Source organism: Spermophilus citellus (assembly GCF_964194105.1).
Source record: "Spermophilus citellus genome assembly, chromosome: X".
NCBI lineage: Eukaryota > Metazoa > Chordata > Mammalia > Rodentia > Sciuridae > Spermophilus > Spermophilus citellus.
Window position 1 is genome coordinate 16078721 of NC_138190.1, and position 25379 is coordinate 16104099.

The 25379-nt window shown below is 31.8% G+C and overlaps 1 protein-coding gene across 6 annotated transcripts in view; it reads left to right on the top strand.

Moving 5' to 3' along the window:
• CNKSR2 (connector enhancer of kinase suppressor of Ras 2) overlaps positions 1–25379 on the top strand; it is a 287398-nt gene that overhangs the window by 106713 nt on the left and 155306 nt on the right. For all 6 annotated transcript variants that reach the window (XM_081278357.1, XM_081278358.1, XM_081278359.1 and 3 more), the window contains exons 6-8: positions 10608–10727; positions 17636–17695; positions 21788–21856. In XM_081278357.1, the coding sequence (XP_081134483.1) occupies positions 10608–10727; positions 17636–17695; positions 21788–21856 (249 nt within the window). The remainder of the gene's footprint in view (positions 1–10607; positions 10728–17635; positions 17696–21787; positions 21857–25379) is intronic.

Below are 25379 nucleotides of genomic sequence, written 5' to 3' on the forward strand. Positions count from 1 at the left end.
AAAATATAAGAATGAATAAAAGAAGCCTTAACAGCTTGGGTTTCTTTGGAAATTGCTATTAAATATAATGGAACAGACAAGAGAGTACAACCATAAAGGACAGAAAGAAATATAGATTGTTAGTGTACTAGTTATCTGAGTGATGATTGACTAAAGATAAAATGTATCATACTTAACCTCTGTTGATGTGATATTTCCCTCAGTTAGACCTTGTCCTGAATTACACATTCCCTGGCATGTTGGAAACCATCTATTTTGCTCTGCAGAGATCCTTGTTTTGTATAGCAAATCAGTGACAGATAATCTGGAATTGTCTTCAATTTCATACTCCACTTTCTCTTCACTCCTACCTTTCACTAAAGCCTTTGCATTTGAAGAGATAAGCACTCCCAAGAAGCCATTTCAGACCTTGGGTTTTGAGCAGACTTAATCTGCTCATCACAGTCCTGCTGCTCTCATTGGTAAGCCTGGAGCACTTGTCAGCTTTGATAAACTCATGGCACTCCCAGGTTTGGAGGTAATCATTAAAGTCACACTGTTTAAATCAGGCTGTTGTAAATGAATACACCTTTTACTTTAACCAATAGCATGGTCTTATATGTGGCACTCGCTTTGTGCTATTTTACCCTATCATATTTTCAAAGTTAATGAGATAAATACACTGAATGCCCATTTTATTACATTAGTGTTAAGATGATCTTTTAGTTGTATAGTGCTCTAGTTTGAGGATTCTTTCTCTTTCTCTCTCCTTTCTTTTCTTTTGAAGCTATTTTTCTCCACTTATTTAGGTTTGTTAATAAATTAGGTTTATTTTAGAATTCTAAGTATTTGTTTTATTTCATAAACATGCTTTATAAAATCTACTTTCTTTTTTAAAATTTACTTTCTTTAAATTTATTAATCCTTTACTCCTAAACTCCATCTGCACTGAGATCATTGTGCCTTCTCTACTAACCAGACTAGAAGAAGCTTAAACTGCGTAGAGCCCACAGATAAATGTAAGAGAGGAATCTGAAGAAGAAAGCAAAGAGTATATTTTAGTCTTTGCTCTGATATCTGTATAATATCATTTATATAAGCATAGCTTTCCTCTTCTAATCATCTAAAACCTTGAAGGATGTATTTAAGTACTAGGGTACCAGCAAACTCCATAATGAAATAAAAGTGATCATATTAATATTTAATCTTTAGAGATTTCTTGAAACCAAATGACACTCTAATGACTTTAAAACCCATAACATTTTTTATATGGGTCTTCAGGAGGTCTCTGATGCTGTGAAAAAGGCAGCTTTTACCAATTATAGCCCAGACTCTTCTCTTAAAGCTGTGGTCTTGGTCCAAAGGCAAACTACATTTTTTGTATGGTTGACATTTTGGTAGTAACCACAGCATTTGAACATACAAGTTCTAATCATTCTTATTAAAACATGAATTCTAATATTGAGTTTTATAGATAGAAAGCATCAATATATTGCTTTGTTTTTTCACTGTTAATCTAATCCTTCTATTTTAGCCCTCAGTACTGTTTTTGTGGTCAACCTAAAGAGATATGCTAACACTATTGTTGAAACAGGCATTGGTTTCTTAAGTGGTATATTAGATTATCTTCAGATTTGATTCTTCTGCGGTTAATTACATTGTAAGTTATTTTAACTGTAAATTAACTTCTTCATAACCAATGTCCATGAAAGAAAAGATAAATCCAAATATAATATGATGGAGGTAGAAAATGTTTGTCTTTCCTGCACCAAAAACGAACTGGTGTATGCTAAATAGAACATGTTCTATTTGAAGAATTAAAATAATCTGATTTTCGTCTTTCTTATTATGATTTAAATAGACAGTATGTAGGGCAGTGTAGTTAATGAGTATTCTTGCTAACATTGCATTTGATGAGCACACTATTCATTGCAAAATATTTTAATTTCCATACTGACTCTGAGGATACAATCATTGTTCTCAAAGAGCATTTGTTTTTGCTGAGGAGTAAAGTGTTATAGAGTAAAAAGGGCAATTAAAGTAAAAAGATTTTGTGTCTTGACTCCATTTTGACATTTACTAGTTATGAACAAGCTAAATGAGCCTCTCTGATTAAATTGGTGTATTGGAGAACTAAGGTCTAAATCCCATAGTTCTTTGGTAATAAACTCACAAAATCACAAGACAGAAGTATGGCCACATAATGTGATGAAGGACACTGTGGATTTTTAAAAGTATGGCCAAATTACTGTAAACGTAAAGATTTTTGTCAAAGTAATTCAAACAGTATGGAAACAGAAACTCTACAGTAACTTAAACAAGGGAAGTTTGACATAAATAATTATTAAACTGTGGTGGAGAGTGCCTATGAAGAAGATGACATCTTAAAGGCAGAATATCCTCACCAAGGCTGAGAAGGTGTGATCTTAGCTTTATTAGTTTGCTTGGGTTGGTGCTGGTCTAGCAGTCAATTAAGTGGGAAATAACCTTTCAGAATGCAGGCAAATGGTGCCAATAGGAGGGCTCATAGCAAGAGCTGGGATGATACACCAATAAGAGAACATGTTAAGATAATCTTTGATAGTGATCACTGAGCCCAGGCTGAGACTGAAAGATTATTGAGAGATTGCATGGTCTGGGAATGCAGCTGAGGCAGAACATCACCTGATGTCTTAACACATTTACACCACCGATGAACCCTAAGCAGGAGCACAAAAAAAAATAATAATAATAAATCAAACCCCATGGGAACCTGAAAAGAAACCTCCTTCCTCCTGCAGTGTCCCTGCGATGCCCTCTACTGACAAAAATATAGCATTGTGCCCTTATAAAGAAAGAAATGCTTAAAGAATCCAGACCATTATCACCAACCAAGCACTAAAAGGTGAATTTGTAGCTGAAAGTTGATAAATTCATAACAGGCACAGTACAGTTAGCTCTTACATCCATAAAAGCACATATGACACCTTCACATTTCCTAACTGTAAGTGAAGACATTGTTCCTAGGTCTCTGTTGTCTGGTTACTATTTGCCTATAAAGAGTGTGTGTGTGTGTGTGTGTGTGTGTGTGTGTGTGTGTATTGTGTAAAAATCTGAATTTTCCAGAAGCTAAACCAATTGTAATGAATTTCTTCACTCTTTGACTATAATTTCCAAAACAAAATGAAATCAAATTCCTAAAAACCTGCATCTTAGTTGAGCCACTGATAGCAACTGTTATTCTTTTTTAAATTGTTATTATAAAATTTTAATTGACACATAATAATTATACATATTTATGGGGTACAGTGTGATATTTTGATACATGTATACAATATATAATTATGAATCAGACTAATTAGCTTATTCATAATGAAACATTTATCATTTCTTTGTGTTAGGAATATTCTTGAGCCTGGAAAGTAGCATGTCCTTTAATGAGTGATCATCCATCTGCTTGGTAACCCACCACAAGCCTTCCTGTCTGTTTCCTGAAACAAAGAGAGATTTTTCCAGAACCAGTTCTGGTTTCCAGCTTACTCCTTTCTCTGTTAGAAATGAAAGTACTGATGGAGGCGCTTGTTCCAACTTTTAGTTCAGATCAGGTTGTGTCAGGGACATAGTTGAACAGAAATTGAAAGTGTCATGCCACTTCTTTCTCATAAAAACGAAACACAATTTGGGACTGATATTCTCTCACTGTTTTGGCACTGACCTCTTCATTCTTAGGTGATTACTATTTTAAAGTAAAATTTTCAGGCTATAATATTACTTCAAAGTTTAGCTCTCTAAGTATTAAAACATCTGATAGGAACATGTCAGGCAGTGATCCAGGCACAGTGGTTAACGAAGCAGGAACTGAAGCAGAGCTGTCTATTTGTACCTTGGTTCTGTCATCTAAAGGTTGTGTGATCTTGGATGGGTTTTGAATAACTTTATGCCTGGATTTCTACATTTGTTCTATGGAGATAATAGCAGTATCTCCTTAGGGAGATTGTGAGGATTAAATTAGTCTACATAATATAAATGGCTTAGAAGAATTTTTAGACTATAATAAACATTATTTATTATTTTATTTAGTCCTCATCACAGTACAGTGTGATAGGTACAATTTTCATCTCAGTTGTATGGATAAAAAAAAACTCAGACACATGACGAGGTTAAGTAACTTGCCCAAGATAATGCAGTTAGTAAGTGGTATCACTTCACTATCACTGCCTCTCCAGGGTATTGAAATCTAATTCTAAGATTATAAGTACAAACATATAATTTTAATGACTCTCTTTTCTTTTGATGATTTTTTCCATTGGCATCTATAGACAGGATTCTAATGTGGCCCCCAAGATTCCTGCTTCTGATGTACAATTGCCAATTCTTTAGTGTAATTGAGACCAATTAATATGATAGATTTTACTCCCAAGATTAGATTTTGTTCTGTGGCAAAGGTGAAGGGATTTTGCAGATGTATTTAAAGTCCCTTATCATTTGTCTTTAATATAAACAAAAGGGAGATTATCCTGGGTTGGCCTGACCTCAGGTGAGCCCTACATGGAGCACTCCATAGGACCTCTTACAACATGGCAGCTCACTATTTCTGGGGCAGCACATACTCTGTCAAGTTTAGCAATTTAGTATCTTATATTTCTAAATGAGGCTTACTATCATTTAGAGGTCTCACTATTTAATGTTAGAATTAATATTTAATATTTTATAAAACCAGTGCACCCCTTGTTCTTCAAATACAATGCAAATTTCATCCTAGTTTGGCACAGAGTTGAAGTATTTATTCCAAATTATACTGATATCCAAACCAAACAATAAGATAAAAACATGTTCTGTTTTATAAACTACTTTAATTGCAGTATTATTTATATCAATAGCTATTTAACATGTACACACTCTTTGTCAAAATAAAACTTTTGTTACTATTTTCCATGCCATAGATAATAAACATGAGTTATACAAACTGCATTTAAATTGTAGTTTTCACATCACTGTGGCCATCTTGAAATATATATTCATCTGTTGTTTCCCTAATTTACCTTGGTTTTATATTTTATACTCTTATATATATGAGTATAACTGAAAAGTAGAAATTTCTTTCTGTGAACTCTTTTGATAACTCTATGAGCCTGAAGTTCTTTCTTGTGTCAAATGTGTTTTCTGATTTTTTAAAAACATTTCCAATATTTTTTCTAATACACTCTGAATATTAACTTACCAGTCCTCCATTTAATTAGATAAAAACAGAAATAATAATTTAAGTAGCTCAATAATGCCTGGGTATGCTCCAAAATTCACACAAGACTTCTTTGCTTTCTCTAGTTTTTCACTATTATTTGCACTTAGAACACTTTCTGCATTTCCTTTTAAATAGGAGTAGCTAAAATTTCATGTATTAATCCAAATATCTCAGTTTTGAGATAATGAAAGAAAGCTATTCAGATATAATGACAGAAGGTTAATAATGTAGAATTGTTTTTTAAATCTCTACAGTAACTAAAATATTGCTTTACAGCTGTTTTAAAACAATTATTTTAACTAATCTTGCTCTTTTCAGATCTTTTTCTTTTAGAATTTTTAGATTCAGGAAAACCAGCCATAGTCACACACACACACACACACACACACACACACACACACATATACACATACACACACAAAAAATAATTTCCCAAAATATGATTAAATGTATTAATTCAGACTTGAAATTAATATATAAACTGCCCAGGAGAAAAAAAAATCACACAATACTATTAAGTCCAGATATGTCACTTTTCTGTTTTTAGAGTTTCGTAAGGCATATTTAGCCCTGTGCGTTAATTGTTATTCAGTTACCAGTCTTTTGTCATAATCTTGGGTAGAATTATTACAGTGTAAATTGAAAGATAACTTGCAGGTTTAACCTACATTTCATTATACTCAGTAATTTAAATGTGTTGTATAACACCCATCTAAAGCAGACATTGATTTTAAACAATACAAAATAAAATGTATCAAAAACAGAAGTTGAGATACAAGAGTCAAAATCAAGCAAGCATTTTAAGAATTCCAGTGCATCTGCCAATCAGTAACCTTGGTCTAATGATTTAGCCTTGCTCTTTCATCTGTTAAACTGGTTATAACATCAACTTCAGGAACCACTATAAGGATAAATGAGACAATGAATATGAAGTATTTAGCATTTGCCAAACATGATAGGTACTCTAAATTATATCTAATAATGATGTTAAATAAAAGAAAAAATATATATATATTTCTTGGTATATTATAATTTTCTTTTCTAGAATACAGTCTTAGGTAGTGATAGATAACATTGTGTTTTAAAATGACAGCAGACTATCTCATATGAAATTGAACAAATTCAGTTTTTATAAGAATATGTTAAATAACTTCCTGGAACTCTGCTGTAGTTCTAGTGGGGTTTCCTGCAGTGGCTTGGTATATGATGCAGTTCAGAGTACAAAATTAGCATATAAAGCAAGGCCATTTTATACCCCTTCTGATTGGCTTATTTAGTCTAATGCCAAGCACAGCAATATAAAGTTCCTAGTACATTATCTCTATAACAGACAGCAAGGTTCTAGTGGATTTTCTTTTCTAATTCTTCAAGTTTTCAAGATATTTATTAAATACTCATAACTTTTTCTGATAAAGTCAATCTTTTACTCATATTTTATATTCTCAGCAGCATCTATCACATATCAGGCATTCAACAAACCAGAAATTACTTAATAAAAATCTTAGCAAATGCTTTGCAACTCATTATGTGGATTTAATTGGTATTTTCTTTCTCCAAAAATGTCTACAGTCTCCTTCCATCCTACTTCTAAACTTACCAGTTCCTGAATAGGAGCTCTCCTATTTAGGAACTACTATTACTACCAGAGTGTTATATGAGGGACTGAATATTATAATGTACACATATTGAGCCATTTAAGTATACCCATTGCCTTCTTAATTATTTACACACTGGACTCTTTTGAAATATGCTTCAATTTGTAGAAACCATAAAATATTCTTTTTATTATAATCTTCAGATCCGTATACAATCCACATATCCTATATAGAAACACTCCAAAGTTAGCAGTGTTTTCTCCCCCTTTGAGATAAAAAGAAAATAAGAATGAAAATGTAACCACATAGAAAAAGAAAGGAAGAGTTAAAATATTTAAATCTGCCAAGGTGACTATTTTCCCCTGTCAAATATACAATTTGAACTGTAGCCAGTTTTTGTGTAATTGCTGCCATGCTGCCATTCTGTCCTTTTCCCCCCTGGCTACTGATGAATATTTTCAAGAGGAACTTGCAAAACAAAAACACAATGAATGGGATGCATTCAAACTAAAAAGATTCTCAGCAAAGGAAACAAACAGTAATGTGAAGAGAGAACCAACAAAATGGGAGAAAATCATTACCACAGGCACCTCAGATAGAGCACTAATCTCCAGGATATATGAAAAACTCAAAAAAACAAATAACCCAATCAATGAATGGGCTATGGAACTGAATAGACACTTCTCAGAAGAAATACAAGCTATCAAAAATATATGAAAAAAATGTTCAAAATCTATAGCAATTAAGGAAATGCAAATCAAAACTATTCTAAAATTTCACCTCACTCCAGTCAGAATGGCGACAGTCAAGAATACAAGCAACAATAAATGTTGGTGAGGATGTGGGGGAAAGGGCATACTCATACATTGTTGGTGGGACTGAAAATTGTTGCAACCATTATGGAAAATGGTATGGAGATTCCTCAGAAAACTTGGAATGGAATCACTATTTGATCCAGCTATTCCACTCCTTGATTTATACCCAAAGGACTTAAAATCAGCTTACTACGGTGATGCAGCCGTGTCATGTTAATAGAAGCTCAGTTCACAATAGCTAAACTATGAAACCAACCTAGGTATCTTTCAACAGAAGAATGGATAAAGAAATTGTGATATATATATATATATATATATATATATATATATACATACATACATACATACACACACACACACACACACACATACATACATACACACAATGAACTATTACTCAGCCTTAAAGAAGAATGAAATTATGGCATTTGCTGGTAAATGGATGAAGCTGGAGAATATCATGCTAAGTGAAATAAACCAATCTCAGAAAACCAAAGGCCAAATGTTTTCTCTGGTATGTGGGTGATAATTCACAATAGGGCAGTGGGGGTGGTTACTAGGGAAGAATAGAGTTGCTTTGGATCAAGTAGAGGGGAGTGAAGGGAGGGGAGGAGGTATAGGGGTAGGAATGCTACTTGAATAAATAGAACATTATTATCCTGTGTACATATATGACTACAGGAACTGTGTGATTCTACATCATGTACAACCAGAAGAATGAGAAATTATCCTCCATTTATGTATGCTGTCTCAAAGTGCATTCTGTCATGTATAACTAATTAGAACAAATTTTAAAAATAAAAGTCCAATAAAAACCAATACACATGTGCATGCATACACATACGCGCACATGTGCGTGCACGCACACACACATACACACCACACACAATCCCAGAATGGAATATATAATTTGTGAGTGGAAAAAATGAAAATACCTAGCACCTTGTTCAAAATAAATCAATAATTCCAAGACATCAATAATAAAATATAAAACCAAGTGTAAGGCCTTGTGTGACTACACAGATCCCTCTTCCACTAAACTGGTCTCTGTAAAGTCTCCTATTGAGGGATCAGTTTCCTCTTAGCATTTTGTGTAGAAGCTCTTCAAGGAAAAATATGTTTGTTATATCTGAGAGCACTGAGACTTGAACACCAGAGTGAGTAATCAGATGTGAATTCTCCATCATGGCCATGCAGCTAGACTTACCAGTGTGGTTACTAGTTATTATAAGATGGTCAACAAGGTCATGGGATTAAGAATAATAGGTTAATTCATCTAAAAATAATGATTAAGCCCTTTGAGTGTAGTGAAAACAACATGGAGAAAATAAGCATTTATTTAATGTCGTCTTTGAATAGGAGTCCTACGGGCTCTTTTTAAAATATATTATCATGTTTTAGCTTACAAGCCATATAAGGTAATCTTTATCTCCTCATTTAATTTTCTACATAAGGAAAACAGCCTCAAAGATATAAAATAACTTGCTTACATGCCCATAGTAAGTCATTTTCAGTATGGTGTTCGTCCACATTTTCATATCAAGTCCATATTCTTTCCACGGGTATTGGTATCATGCAGTTACTCTTTAGGAGCTGATAGCCACAGTTGAAGTGCAGCCTTAAGAAGCAGATGCAAAAAGCCTAAGTACCATTACAGAGAGAAATTTAGCCTGACATTTTCTGTAGTGTAAGGAAACTGAGCCCAGCATGGATAGAGGCCTGGACCAAGGACAGAATGCAATAAATAGAGGTTTTATTATCCTAACCAGGCAGAGGGAACTATCTCCTTCACAGTAGACCAATTAAGTGGTCACAATACAAACATAACATATTGGAGATTATTAGAAGATGCCTCAATGCCTACAAAATAGTAACTCCTTCTATGGTAAGGGAAAATCCTCAAATGATGGAAACCAGACCTATGTAAGTACAAAAAGAGTATGTGAAGCATGCTAGCATATTTTAGTGAAATATATCTCAAGCTTCATACTCATATTTCCCTTTTTCATGATTGTACCATGTCTAAGACTTAAGCATACCATATATAACATATTATAATGTTTTAAGTCTGTTATTTTATATCAGCATGAATGGATTTATCCTGACTTAAGCACTAGCTTTCTCTTCTCAGTAAGCCACTCTACTAATTTTTAAAGTTCACTTGCTCTTCTGTTCATCCAACTAATAGATAGATAGTCAGAGACAAGTCCCTGCCAGACCTATGATCCCTGCCTCAGAATAAGGGGAGTTCAGAATAAGATATCATACATTTGTCAGACTGTTCATAGAATGCTGAGAAAGCAGATTGAGGTTGTGCCAGACTTCGCCTGGACAAGGTAGGAAACTTAAAATGGGTAAGAAGAGTTCACCAAGCAGATTTAGGACATTCATCTTTCCAGTACCTTGGTCAAACTGTTTTTAAGCCTTTCTAAACATGAAGTAAAAGACAGCAGGATTTTTATATTATTTAATTGAATTCAATTTTATAGCTGTTATCAGGAAGTTCTCAAATTATTTAAGATTGTTTAGAAACAATCATTTTAGATGTGATGACTTGAGTAATAAAAATAATACATAGCCATAACTTTCATGAATATTCTGGCATATAGTTCTTATATCCATGATTTAAATGTGTTGTATTATGTGCATTTTTCACCTGAATACCTTTTTTATGCAGCTTTTAGTAGGATAAAATGCCAGTCAAACACTTACTGTTTGGTTTATTTTCCTCATTAAAAAAGTTGTAACAGCCAGGCATGGTGGCATAGCATCTGTAATCCAGCTACTCAAGAGGCTGAAGAATGAGGGTTATAAGTTTGAGACCAGCTTGGGCAATTTAGCAAGAACTTGTCTCAAAAAAGGGAGTTAGGATGAGAATGAAGCTCAATGGTAGAAAACTCCTGGGTTCAATCCCAAATACTGAATAGAAATAAATTAACAAAAGCTGATTTTACTTAGTAATAAGTTTACCATAACTATTTTTCTTTTTGCTTCCAGTGTAAAACTCTTTCTGGAGTCTGTGACCACATCATCTCCCTATCATCTGATCCTCTAGTTTCACAGTCTGCTCACCTGGAAGTGATTCAGCTGGCAAACATCAAACCAAGTGAAGGGCTGGTAAGAGATACCATGTTTATCAAAGCCATCATCAACAAACAACTGATGATATGGATAAAACAACCTCCAACTTTGTGAATCTATGAATTTTAACAGATATTGAACATTTTGGTATTTTTTACTTGGAGGACTTAATGAGTAGGAATTTGTCATGATAAGAAGTTTTATGAATAAAAATTAAGAAGAATTGAAAATGGTGATTTCTGAATTATCTCATTTAATTTGTTGATCATGTAGTTTTGATTGCATTCTTTTACACGCTCCCTCAAATTAACATTTCTTTAATATTTATTTTTTAGTTGTAGTTGGATACAATATCATTAATTTATTTATTTATTTTTATGTGGTGCTAAGGATCAAACCCAGGGCCTCACCAGTGCTCTACCGCTAAGACACAACCCTAACCCCTTAACGTTTCTTAACCTAAAGGGAAATTTAAGAGTTTTATAATAAATACCACAGTGTTACCTGCTTATACAAGAAAGGTTTTTGTTTTACTTTGATTTGTTCTAGTTTTTGTTTTTATTGTTTTGGTTTGGTTTTGGTTTTTGTTTGTCTATTTGTTACTGGGAATTGAACCTGGATACTAACCAGACCATCTGTTTTATTTATTTATTTATTTGTATATTTTATTAATTTTTGTTTAATTATATTTTGAGACAGAGTCTAGCTAACTTGCTCAGGGTCTTGCTAAGTTGCTGAGGCTGGCCTGGAACTTGCAACCCTCCCTCTTCAGTCCCCCCAAGTTGCTGGGATTACAGGCAGGCACCATCAGCCTTTGCCGTTTTGTCCTGGCTTAAATAGATCTTTCTTTCCATGGGGTTGTTCGCTAAACCAAACTAATATTATAATTCATATCCATTCTTAAAAGGGTGAATATATAAGTGGATATTGCTAACATCAGGCTAATATCTGTAAGATGTATTGATATAATTTTGGTATGAAATGAAGATAATCATCTTCTCTTTTGTTCACCTGATTGAAAAATGTTTTAATTCTAAATTGAACCCAAGGAAAAGATTTTAAAAATAAAGCTGTATAAAGAAAGCATGTAAAATCAATAGTGCAAAGGAAGGCAAATCCAGGAAAATGACTGTAAAACATTTACCTACTACACAACTCTTTTTTTTTTAGAGAGAGAGAGAGAGAATTTTTTAATATTTATTTTTTAGTTTTCGGCAGACACAACATCTTTATTTGTATGTGGTGCTGAGGATCAAACCGGGTGCTGCACACATGCCAGGCGAGTGCGCTACCACTTGAGCCACATCCCCAGCCCACTACACAACTCTTAAACATTAGTATCATGCTACATTGTTTCTACTTTCTCCCTGTTGAATCAATTTGCCAATCACTGATATTTTGTAAAATAGAAATCTTAGAAACTAGTACTCATAATTTAATTCAGATAGCATCTTCTTAAAGATCTCTAAGCAGGTTTAGCTCTTACGTCCTTTCTTGTTCACGTATACACATACAACTGTTTCAGAAGGCAAAGCCTTCATTGACCATCAATGACTTTTTGATTTGAGGCCATTTTTCTAGTCCATATAGTGACTTTTTAATCCTTAAAATTGGGATATTTGGTAGATTACTTCTGGGTATCCATAGTTCCTAGTGCTTTTGTGTCTTTTATGGCTATTTTCTTGGGAAGATGAAAATCACCATATCAGATATAGCTATATGTTTATGTGTTATCATTATAACTTCTAAATTAGAACACTTGGATTAGTTTTAAGAATTTATTTCTAATATTTATTTGAAGTAATCTTTATGATTTTAAATTCTTATAAGTATAGTCTATGATTGTACTTTGTATGGTTTTAGTACTTCTGGTCAGCCACAGTTAGAAAATAATAATGGAAAATTCCAAAAATAAATAATTGGTAAGTTTTAAGCTTCTCACCATCCTGAGTAGTGTGATGAAATATCATACTGCTCTACCCAAGACATGGATCATCCCTTTGTCCAGTGTATCTGTGCTGTATATGCTGCCCACCCATTAGTCACTTAGTGGCCATCTTGGTTAACAGACTGACAGTCATGTTATCACAGTGCTTGGGTTCAAGTAGCCCTATTTTATTTAATAATGGCCCCAAAGCACAAGAATAGTGATACTCGATATGTAGATATGCCTAAAAGAAGCCATAAAGTGCTTCCTTTAACTGAAAAGTTGAAGATACAAGATATTTTGAGAAAAATAAAGATCACATTCATATCACTTTTATTACTATATATTGTTTTAATTGTTCTCTTTTTTCATTAGGTATTTTTTAACCTCTTATTTGCCTAATTTATAAATTAAGCTATATCATATGTTTATATAGGAAAAAAATATAGGTATGTTTATATAGGAAAAAATATAATGTCTATAGGGTTGGATACTGTCCATGCTTTTAGGCATTCTCTATGTGTCTTGCTACATATCCCTCATGGATAAGGGGTGATATACTGTATTCATTTATTTAACTTTTACAAAGCCCAGTTTTATTTTTTAAAAAGCCTTCCGTATCAAATATTTTCCTTTCTACATCTTCTCTTTCAGGTTAAGGAGGAAAGGAAGCTCTCTAAGTATGATTTGTAGAATGGAAACTTATTAACTAATACTATATTATATTGGACTAGAAATCAAGACACCTTGACAAAAATCACTTACATGAAATGTGAGCGTTATCTTGGGGAAGTGGATAATAAATTTAATTTCCTTAGGCTTGATCTTGTCATGAGTAGAATATGGGGGGAGGGCAGGAGTTGACCATATTTAAAGCTCCTTATAACTCTATGAGTATATGGTTCTAAATACAGTAGTGTTTAGAGAAAAGTACCTTATTTTGTCCTCTAATTTCCATTGAAATCATGATGAGAAATAGCAATGTGAAGTGTTAACACAATGCTAATTGATGGACTTTATGAAACCTTGATTGTTTTTTAAATGAAGGTAGAGCCCTGGACAAGTCTTTTAGTTTTTTTCTTTCTTTTTTATTTAAAAGAAGTGTATCTGCTCTTTGAAATAGTAATGGATTTAAAATATTAAGAAATTGAATTAAATCATCTGGGAAAGAACTGGAAGAAAAAAGAAAATTTTAAAGTATGTGTTTATTTGCCAGGTATCTTCCTTACAAACCTATATAGTAGGTATTTATTTTTCCTTTTACAAATGAGAATAAAGAATTGCAGATCCTCACCAGTTGCTTTATATTAAATAGTAATAAACAGGGTTATTACTATTTATAACTAGGGTTGTGGCTCAGTGGTAGAGTGCTCGCCAACATGCGTGAGGCCCTTGGTTCCATCCTCAGCACCACATAAAAATAAATAAAATAAAGGTATTTATAACTAAAAAATATTTAAAAATCTAAAAAAATAGTAATAAACAATAGAGACAGGTAAATCTAAATAAAGTACATCTGAGCAAAATTTTTCCCATTATCTCATTTTCAAATTTGGAATTGCTAGAGGGAGGTGTGAGAAACTTAGGAGGATGACTTCAAAACTGGAAAAACTTAAGTAAATTCATTTTTAAAGGGCAATGACAGCATATTACTGAGTTAATATTTCAAAGGGAGAAAAGAAAACCCTAAAATGTTGACTACTAATTAAAAGAGTTAAGTATAAACTTATATCTTCTGATTGATATCAAACTTTAAAAGACTAAATAGAGATTTTACATAGCTTATTCAAGGTATCATTTTAAAATTCAATCATCTTTAAACTTAGTAAATCCCATTTGAAATAAATAGGTTTGCGAATTTTCATAACATTTAACACATGCTTAACCATAGGAAATGTCTAAATGGTAAAAAATGGGAAAAAATAGAAATATGTGGGAAAACACCAAGCTTTAATAAAATTAATTAGAAAGATCTGTAGGTCTTCTTCTAACTTTAAAATAGAACATCTCTCATGGGCAAAAGGTAACTGCTTTGTTCTTCCTCTGATAAACTGGATAGATTGTTCATCAGCTTCCTAACAAATTAGTCAAATCTTATAGGATTTCCTAGATTCGAGAGTTCTGAAGCATTATAAAGAATGGTTGGAAATGTGTTTAGTCATGATTAAAATGTGGAACTTGCTTTTAAACAATAATTAATAGAAAATTAAAGGAAAGAAAATGAGATTTTGAGTGTATCAAACCTAGATCAGAGCCAAGAGATGAGTTGAATAGTGAGGAAGGGGCTGGGGCCATTCTTAGGGAAGCTTCTGAGCCTAGAGAGTTCTTTTTCTATGTAGGTGCTTGAATTGTTTCCAAATAGGCCTTAATTTAACTGACTTGACTGTGAGGTTGCTTTGGACATTTGGAAAAAGAATGAAGCAAATGTCATTTTGGTGAGCTGATCAAGACAGAGGGAGGTGTTTAAAGTCTGATCCAGAATTAATTGAACAGAAAAAAAAAGAGGTGTGAAGGTTTTGATTGAATGGAACACCATTTTTAGTCTCCATTCCAGAAAAAAAAAAAAAAAAAAACATTTGATTTACATGTCCTCCTGCTGATTGGTCATTTCTAAGAGGTGAACAAGTAATCACATGTATTTCTGTAGACTCTTTGTTATTCAAAAGATTAGTTTGGAACTCATCCAAACAATTTATTTCTTTTCTTCCTTTTCATGCCTGACTTTGGACATTTTTCTCACTAGTACTACCAGAAGGAGAAAAAAGAATAAGGAATTCAGTTTTGATTATATTAAAAGCAGTTACATATTGCTTTCTATAGTGTTTGCATCAATTTGCAGTCCCACCAACAATGTATGAGTGAATCCTTTTCCCCACATCCTCGCCAACATTCATTGTTACTTGAATTATTAATAATTGCCATTCTGACTGGAGTGAGATGAAATCTCAGTATAGTTTAATTTGTGTTTCTCTAATTGCTAGAAAGGTGGAACATTTTTTTCATATATTTATTGACCATTCATTCATCAATACACTGCCAACTATTGTGATCTAAAAAGAAAAATAAATTAACTCTCTTAACTGTTAATATGTTAATAACTCCACAAATCATGAGACTAATTGTTGAGAATATGGGCTGTGGGATGAGACTTCTTTATCTGGCAGACTCTCCAAATTCCCTGTGATTTAGTGTCCTTATCTCTAAAACAGGGTTAATGATAGGTTCACTACATAGGCTTTTATGAAATAAATGTAAGACACTTAAAATAGTCCCTGGTACATTGTAACAAGTAGATATTAGTGATGATGGTGATAGATAATGATAGATGATTGTTTGTATGTCCAAGCAATATATAATGTTTCTTTCACTGTCTTTTTTCTACTTTATCCTCTTACAATCCTTATATGTAAAAAAAAATCAAAACAAAATATAGTGTCTAGCTGTTATAAATATTTTTTAAGATTCTTTATTGATTTTATATTATCTTGTTAATTACTAGGGGAAAATGTTAGAAGAGACCTTCTCCTTGTCTAAGTAATATGATAATATCATCATATTTAACTTCCAATAAATAATGGGATAAATATTAATTTCAAAAGTAAGTACATATACAACTGTCAACAACATAAGGTTGAAAATTGTCACATAGTTACAGCCAAAAACTACAGGCCAATTCATTAATTAATTTGTTTTTATTTTTGCTGAGGTTACTTATTTTATATAAAGTGATGAACTTTCATTTAAGAAACAAGAGTTCACAGACAAATGATCATCTTTTAAGATTAAGTTCATTTCATTTCACATTAGAAGTATAGGCTCAGCCATTTGGGGTACTAAATTTTAGATATATGGCATTACTGATATGACTTTTTAGAGTTAAAACCCACCCAGTGCTTTACTGCTTTTTATCTGTTATTTTCACTGAAAACACATTTATATTAAGTATATAAGTATGTAATTAACATAAAAGTATGGTAAATTAACATTATAGTAGTTGTTTCATTTACATAAGTGCTAAATGTATGCTATTCCTGCAGTGGTATTGTTGGTTATTATTAAATCTCTTGAGTTTCAGATTTGCAGTTAATTAAAATTTGTGATTTTTATATATGAAATTAATAATTTGAAAATCAAAGTAGGTAAAATTCAGGTAATTTATGCTCAAAAGAGAATAAGAGTAACAGATTCTTCCTTTGAGGACAAAATAAACCATTTGCATAATCATGTTTTGCTGATATATTTAAATTATTTAATATCTAAACTATGAATCTCTTATTGTGATTTTTTTTCTTTAAATTCTCATCACCATCCATAATTTGAAGTTTTCATTTATTCTTCAAGCTTGCCCAATTTCAGGATTTCTGGAAAATTTTAAAACTATAATGAAGCATTTTGTAAAATGGCTTTATTTAAATGGAAAATGAAATCTTGCCTTTGGGAGAAAGAATTGCCACACATTACCTTTTAATTACTTACTGATATAGAGATGATTTGATATAATCAATAAGAAATAAAGGAAGCAAATAAAGGAGGAAGTAAATAAAGGAAAAATACTAAAAATATCAGGAGAACAAAGTACATAAGATTTTGCTACATTTTTTACTTCAGTTAGTTATAGTTGAAGTATCTCTTTAGAAACCTACTTTTTATTGTGAAATTATATCAAATATCATAGGCTAATAACATACAGGTATTTGAATTTCCCATTATAATTTTTATTTTACCACAAAGTTTATACTATAGATTTGGGGGGGAAGTGTGGTGTATCCTTTCTTCAGAGTATTAAATTACTATACTGCATTTTATAAGTTCCATAGGTAAATTACTTATCAAATAGTTACTTGATTGAGTGTAGTTTTTTTTTTTTTGAGATAAACTTTAGAAAACAGAACACTGAGATAGTAATTTCTCACCAGGTTAAAAACAGCATTGTTAAATCATGGGTTTTTTTAAATGAAATTATAATATATTTGAAAATATTTCAATCACTTTTTTTCTGATGCTGTCTTTTTCTTAGGGTATGTATATTAAATCAACATATGATGGCCTCCATGTAATTACTGGAACCACAGAAAATGTAAGTATTGCAACATTTCAAATTTTGGTGTATGTATATCTCAGTGAGATTGGCTTCTGAGGACCAGAACAAATGGGACATATGACTAAAAATATATAGAGATAATAGGTGCTGGTTTCATTTGAATTGTATTCATTTTATTTAGTTTAGAATAGCTACTTAGAGTAAATCTGGTATTTTCCATTTACAACCAGAGTTATCTTTGTTAAGTATTTTCTGGTTCATGAAAAGTTATTGTGACACCTAAAAGAATGCACCTCAATCTGTAAAAACTTTAGTTACTTTAAGAAAATTAGCTAATTCCTAAAAAGAACATCAGTTAAATCAATTCTCTGAAGTCAGAGGAGAGGCAGAATGGTATAGCTAAGTGATTTTCACAGTGAAGTCCCTGAACCAGCAGCAGTATCAGCGTCCCTTGAGAACTTGCTAGAAATACAAATTCCCAGACCCCACCCTAGACCTACTGAATCAGGAATTCTGGGGACCAGCCTTTAGTCATAAGAGATTCTGTTTTAACAGGTGGTTCTGAGGCATGCACAAGTTTGAGAACCACTATAAGCAGTGGGTCAGAAATCCTCAGGCCTAAATCCTACATACCTCACTACATTATTGTGAAAATAAAATAAGTTAATGCACGTGAAAGGCTCTACTATAGAGAACTATAGCTATGCTATAGAAAAGGAAATATGAAGTGATCATATTGGGTGTTAACATGATTAGTATAATAAAATTGAATAACATAGTAAATCATTATTCCTACATTTTGTTATCCCAGATTTCCCTATAAGCAGATGATAAATTTATTATTTTTTTCTATTAGAAATTATAACAGCATGTTTATGCTGTGTTTATTTAACAAAGACTGAAGTAGAATTTGTGTAATCTCAAATTATTATTAATTTCAACATTTGACCGACATTTTATTCTTAAAAGTCAACATCTTCTTCATCTAATTCACCTATTAACTTCAATCACTTATTGGTATTTCTACATATTTATCTTGGTTTCTTGTAAAGGGTGAAACATACAAAGTACATTGCAGTAGGAATGCTGTAGCAGCTTTACATTTGGTATTAAATATAAGAGTAAGAGGGGATCAAAAATATCAGTTAAAAGCTGGGTGCAGTGGTGCATGCCTATAATCCCAGTCGCTCAGGAGACTAAGGCAAGAGGATTACAAGTTCAAAGCCAGCCTCAGCAACTTAGTGAGGCCCTAAGCAACTCAATGAGACCCTGTCTCAAAATAAATTTAAAAAAAATTAAAAAGGGCTGGTTAAGCACCCCTGGATTCAATCCCTGGTACCAAAACAAGAACAACAACAACAATAAAAATCAATTAAATACATATTGTCAACTATTTAACAATTTTAAATTCAGTCAGATGCTATAAACTATACTCTTGCCTTTAATCATTCTTATTTGTGTATTCATTTGATCACTCATTTATTCATTTTTTCATTTAATGAGCCTGTACTCTATGTCTGCCATATTTTAGGCATGGTACTCAGAATTGGAAGGTTTTCTAAAATAAATTAGCTTGCTTTCCCTGAGGAGTGGATAGCAAGTAGAGGTTCATCTGTAGAAGTAGGTAGTACAGTTTGCTTCGATGAACAAAGGAAAAAATAGTAAATGTTATCAAGTGAAATCAGAGAAGGAATCACAGAAATGGTGCTTTTGAAATGTATCATGAAGATTTGTAGGAATGTTCTCTCTGTTGTCTGAGATCTGTAAAAAACAAAAGATTGAGCACTATGCCTTGATCACATTAATCACTCAGCAATATTTGATAAATTAATAAATGATCAAGGGAAAGATTGATCTAGGGGTAGTTCAAATATGAATCATGTATTAATAGTTCATCCTTTGGTTATTCTTGAAAATATTTTACTATTTTTATTATCTTCAGTTATTTATAATTAGCAGTTCTGTGTTGAGTTTTAGTAAAGCTGCTCATAAAAAATGGGTAAGTTATATTTTGCTTTGCTGTGCCCTGGTTTCTTTATTTTCATATATGGGGACGGAATTAGAACAAGATACATTCCATGCTTTTATAATTGTGTCAAAATGGATTCTACTATCATGTATAACTAAAAGAACCAATAAATTTTAAAAAATGAGGAGTTTGGACAACATGATCTCTGGGATACCTTTTAACACTTAAAGTCTAATTAGGTGTTAAGTCATAATTTATATGACTTACTCCTTTTTTCACTGACCTGTGCAAAAACTTTTATGATTACCTTTTAATTTTATATACCAACCATCATTTTTTTTACATCACGAATAGAGCCATTTGCCTGATATTTTTCTTTCATATCCTCCTTTTAAAAGATCAGTCATGAAACAAATAACCCAGGAACTGACTATAGTTATAATAATGATTTACAGACTTTTCAGAATCATTACATAGTACTAATCAGATTAGGTAATATGCTGACCTCCTAAAGGTGCTATGAGATATGATATTTTCTTAGAATAGGGTTCATATAGATGAATCTACCCCCTTAACAGTATGGTTTGTCATCACTTCAATAACTGAAAAATTCCTTGGAATGCCATCTTGTCTTGAATTTTAGCCTATGGCAAATAATTTTATTGTGAATTTTTAGAAACTTGTTGAGTTGAAGTTAATATTATTTCAAAACTTTGTTTTTGAAATAATTGGAAATTGAAATTGAATCAAACATAAAGTAATTCAAAATTACTTTCAAAGTAAATCCTATTCCAGGGTCTCAAAAGTAGCATTTTACTTTGCAGATTCTATCAACATATCATTCTTTAGTTTTCAATAGATACTAATGAGTAATATAACTATATTTATAGTTGATTTGATAAACATTTTTATATAAAAATTTTTCTGTGTATTCAAAATAGAAAGGTATAGTGCCATATTAAAATGACTAAACATGCATATAATCAATAATAAGTAGTCTTTATGGGAAAAAGAAAATACTACTTTAACTTCATTACCCACACCTACAATATTACAAAATTTCTGTCCTAAATCCTATTTTAGTTTCCAAAATTCTTCTTGAAACTTGTCAACATTAAGTTACAAAATTGCTTTTTCTTTGTTCTTGTTTTTAATATCATGTGGGACTAAGGAGATAAAGTGATGGAATTGCTATATACTGTATAATTGTTGGCATTTTAGTTCATTAATGTGGTTTTGTTTGGCCAGTGTATTACCCTAAGTGAAACATAAGAAATAGCATCCTCTTGTAATTAAGAGTGTAAGTATTTTTGAGCTAATTGCTATTCATATTTTAATTTGCTTTTCTGGATTATTCTGAATTGGTATTATTAATGCTGAAACAAATTTACAATTTAGTTATCAGACTTTAAAGCTTTGATGCTGGTCATATGCTTGTACTTGAAATACTCATTTGTTGAGGCTAATGTGAATCATTTGTATTAAATTGAAAAGGTCAAAGTAAAAAGATAATATTTTGAAATATATTTTTGAAGCAGTTGCACAGTAGAGCCCAGCACGGTTGCCTGGATAAAGTCTGTAAAGGTTAATACCAATTATCATTTTTCTCTTAATGCTCTCAGAAGCACATTATTCTTTTAAAACATAAATATCTCTATATTATTTTGAATTTCTATTTCCTATCATTGGCTAAAAATAGAATACAAACAGTATAGTAAATACCAATAATAGTTTTTTAGTTTAATTCCTTAAAGATTATAGTTAAGTTTTTTTTCATAGTGCTAAGGATTGAACCCAGGGCATCATTCATGCTAGACAAGTACTCTACCACTGAGCTACATCCCCAGCCCTGTGTTTAATTTTTAAAATCTTTTTTTTAAAGAGAGAGTGAGAGAGGAGAGAGAGAGAGAGAAAGAGAGAATTTTTTAATATTTATTTTTTAGTTCTCAGCGGACACAACATCTTTGTTGGTATGTGGTGCTGAGGATCGAACCCGGGCCGCACACATGCCAGGCAAGCGCACTACCGCTTGAGCCACATCCCCAGCCCCTAATTTTTAAAATCCAATTTAAGGAGATTAAATTATTGTAGTGTTTCCAGATAAAGGAAATAACTGATAAAATTCATGTTCTTTGTCATTTCTTTTATGTTAAATTCAGTCACCGGCAGATCGGTGTAAGAAAATCCATGCTGGCGATGAAGTGATTCAAGTTAATCATCAGACTGTGGTATGTATAATTACCTTAAGAATCAGTGGGAGGAACTGATTTAAAAATTTGCTAAAGCTTTGAAAGAATACCAATGAATTGAAATGCCTATTTGTATATAAACTAATAGAACAAGTCTTTAAAAACAACGGAATAACTATTCTTGTTAATTTTTTGATGCAATATAAGGCATATCTTTAAAAGAAAATGAAGAAATACTGGTGTTGGAACTTGGATGTGCATTTCTATAATGACAAGTATAGGATAATAATATATACTACATGAACTGGGATAACAATTTTGAAATAGAAATTAAAGTTGTGATGTATATAAATTCAACCTTTTCTAGTATAACTTTCAAAAATTTCATTTTTACAAATTAATGAATTGTAGTAGGTATGTTTTATAACAGCATACATTATTTTATCTATTTGATTAGTTCATTAAAGTGTGATGAGTTTTTGTTTATTTTAAATGTAGATTTTTATAAAAATTTTAATCTTTAATAGCAGAATTGGCTCTTCATTTCCCAAAGGGGACTATAGTTTTAGTTTTAAAACTATTACACTTAACTAAATAAGTTTATAAAATTTTATTGGCCTGTGACCCTCACAAATCCATTGAATAAGAGTGATATTCTGTGCTTGTGGTAGATTTTTATTAATTTTAGATGTAGAAAATGAACAATATATATTCTTAATTTTTACATCTCAGTTGATTGATTTTGTTTCCCTCTTTGCCAAAATAAAGTGTTGTGTGTAAAAAAGTGAAGTTAAAATTATCCAACATTATTAAGTAGTAATCTTCATCTGAAGAAAGTATGGGATTTTTTGAATAAAGATTCTATTTACAGCTTACTAACTCTTCAGAGTGAGTAATTATTTCATGTTACACGATTTAACTAAATTTTCTTTTGCACATCATAATAATAGAAACTTTATGAAAAGAGTGATTTTTCTCAGTGATACTTTAGAAAGGCTACTAAACACTTATAATCATAGTCATCATGTTTCTTCAGTATGTTTATTGTCTATGTAAAGTTTAAGTTGATCAAAATTTTAAAAATTAAATATATGGTTATGTGGTTGGCACTGAATAATAAAGTGTTGGTAATAGAAAAAGCCTTTCTATCCTATGATCGTGTTGATGACTTTCTGTTCTCATTACTAGAAACTGTACAAAGTGTTTGTCCTGATGGAAGTTTCTTGTACCATAAGATGAGGATTTGGGCAAGTGGGATAAAGCAACTGTTTCAGTAGATGAGCCTTTGTGTCTACAGTAGGAAAATAACAAATATGACTTATGTTGAACCATTTCTGCATGAATTTCCACTTGGTTAATTCTAAGAGAATAGAAAGTAGTCTCTAATGAAAAATAAAATTGTTTAAAGGATACTCTTTGTGGTGCAAAGATTCTGATGTTTATCAAATGAATATGAAAGTCTTTAAAAGTCTACAAATGAACTAATAAAAATCTATAAGGATTAGTGACTTTTAAATACTACAAGAATGTGGAAATGCATCCTTGCATCACAGGAATATGCTAAAATACTAAAAAATGCAGAGTGTTGGTTGGGGAAACATGTTCTAGGTTTCACTCTGGAATTGACTTATGGCTGTGAGTGAGACATGTTAACTGAGAATCAGTTTACTTTTTTATAAAAATAATAACCATAGCTAATACATATTGTGCTTTTACAATGTGCCAAGCATTATAGTATTTTACATATTTTATTTATTTTTTCTTATGGCAGTCCTGCAAAGAAGGTGTATGTGAAAACTGAGACTTAGAATGATGTTTTACCTACAACTCAAAGCTTTTAAGATCCATGTTCTTACTTCATTTATATTATACCCTTCCAAAATTCAAATTATAAAATTATCAACCAAAAGGGGAAGAATTCTAATAAGCATATGAGTAAATCTCAGATTCAGTGAGAGATTAAGTGGAACCAAGTTTAAAAGAGAAAAGAAAGTGAAATTTTACCTAACTGGGGTACTAAATCAGCTGAACTGAAATTAGAAATACTGTTGATTTAACTTTACTGCCATTTCTTCACTGGGCTTGTTCCCCTCAGATAGCTAAATGTAAAACACCTATCAAAATGCTGGCACATATTAGGAAATCAATAGTAATTAACTTTCCTTCCTCTTCTTCTCTTTTACGTGCTACAATAGTTGGGCCAGTTGGAGTTCTGTTTCTTAGCAGTCTTCTACTGGAGCGAGCAGATTGGTTTGGGGTTTATAACGGAGACAGAAAAATATGTTGAATTTCTTGAAAATAGCCTCACTTAGTAATGTAACCAGTTACCAGATTTTCTTCTGTGTGTTCAAGTGAGAGGCATATTTCTGCAAGAATGATATATTTTATTAAATGCAACCCAGTCTGGCGTCTTCTTATTGTCACCTGTGTTGTATTTTGTATAGTGCCTTTAACTTCTTATTAGACAATATACAGAGGTGGTAAAATGGAAATTCTCTGGGTTTTGTTACTACAAAAGTATTAGTAGGTAGGTAAATTAGTTTTAACAAGTATAAATTATTTATAGTTTGCAATTATCCCTTCTATATCTTCTTTCATCACAATGGACATTAGGGGTTGGTTATGATGTTGCATTAAGGTATGGCCTGATACATCATTAATATTCTTTAATTCATTCATTCATCATAATAGTGAGATATTATCAATATTATTCTATACCAATTTAGACTCAACAATGAAAAGAAGAATGTTAAATTTTATTGTTTAGGATATTGAAGCTCATTTCATATTTTTCAGTAATTTTAAAATTTCCTGCTACTACAGGTAGTTTATATATATATAGTTTTTATACATATATATATATATATATATATATATATATATATATATATATATAAATCTGATCATTTTTCTCTAAGATCCATAGAAAAACAACTTGAAACTTTTCTCTGAGGGTTGGAGAAAGTTGAATGAATCACAGATTAATTCAAATATTATATTTTTAAATTGCTAGTATGTTATATATTAAAGGTGTCCAATTAGATAAGTATGTTTCTAGGTTGATCTTTTTTTTAAAAAAAAAGTATATTTTCTATTTGAAATGAAACTGGAAGTCATATGTCCTTTTTCATGTTGCTATATGCTTTATTATAAGTGGCTTTTAAGCTTTTCAAACCAACATACTTCTGTGGCTGAGAAACTGTGGCTGCCAGGTAGGAAGAAGAAAAAATCATGAACATCCAAGCAAAGCAGACTGAGTCCTATTGCATGTCTTCCCTTCCACTGAAGATCCAACTCCTCAAAGGCTGCTGGAATCCCCCAAGATTTTTTCCACTTCATCTGCCACTACATCCCTGTCCTCTCCCTGGGAGATACTTCGGCATACTTTGAACAAGCAACTCTGCCCTCATGATGCACTTTTCTAGTTGATGAGACTAATTATAGTTATTCAAAATTTGGGCATATTTCTGAGGAATCTGTTAAATTGGTATTAATACTGGTTTTGGTGTGTAAGTGTTCTAAAGATTCTATCCATACTAAAAACAGATATTTTTCTTCTTAG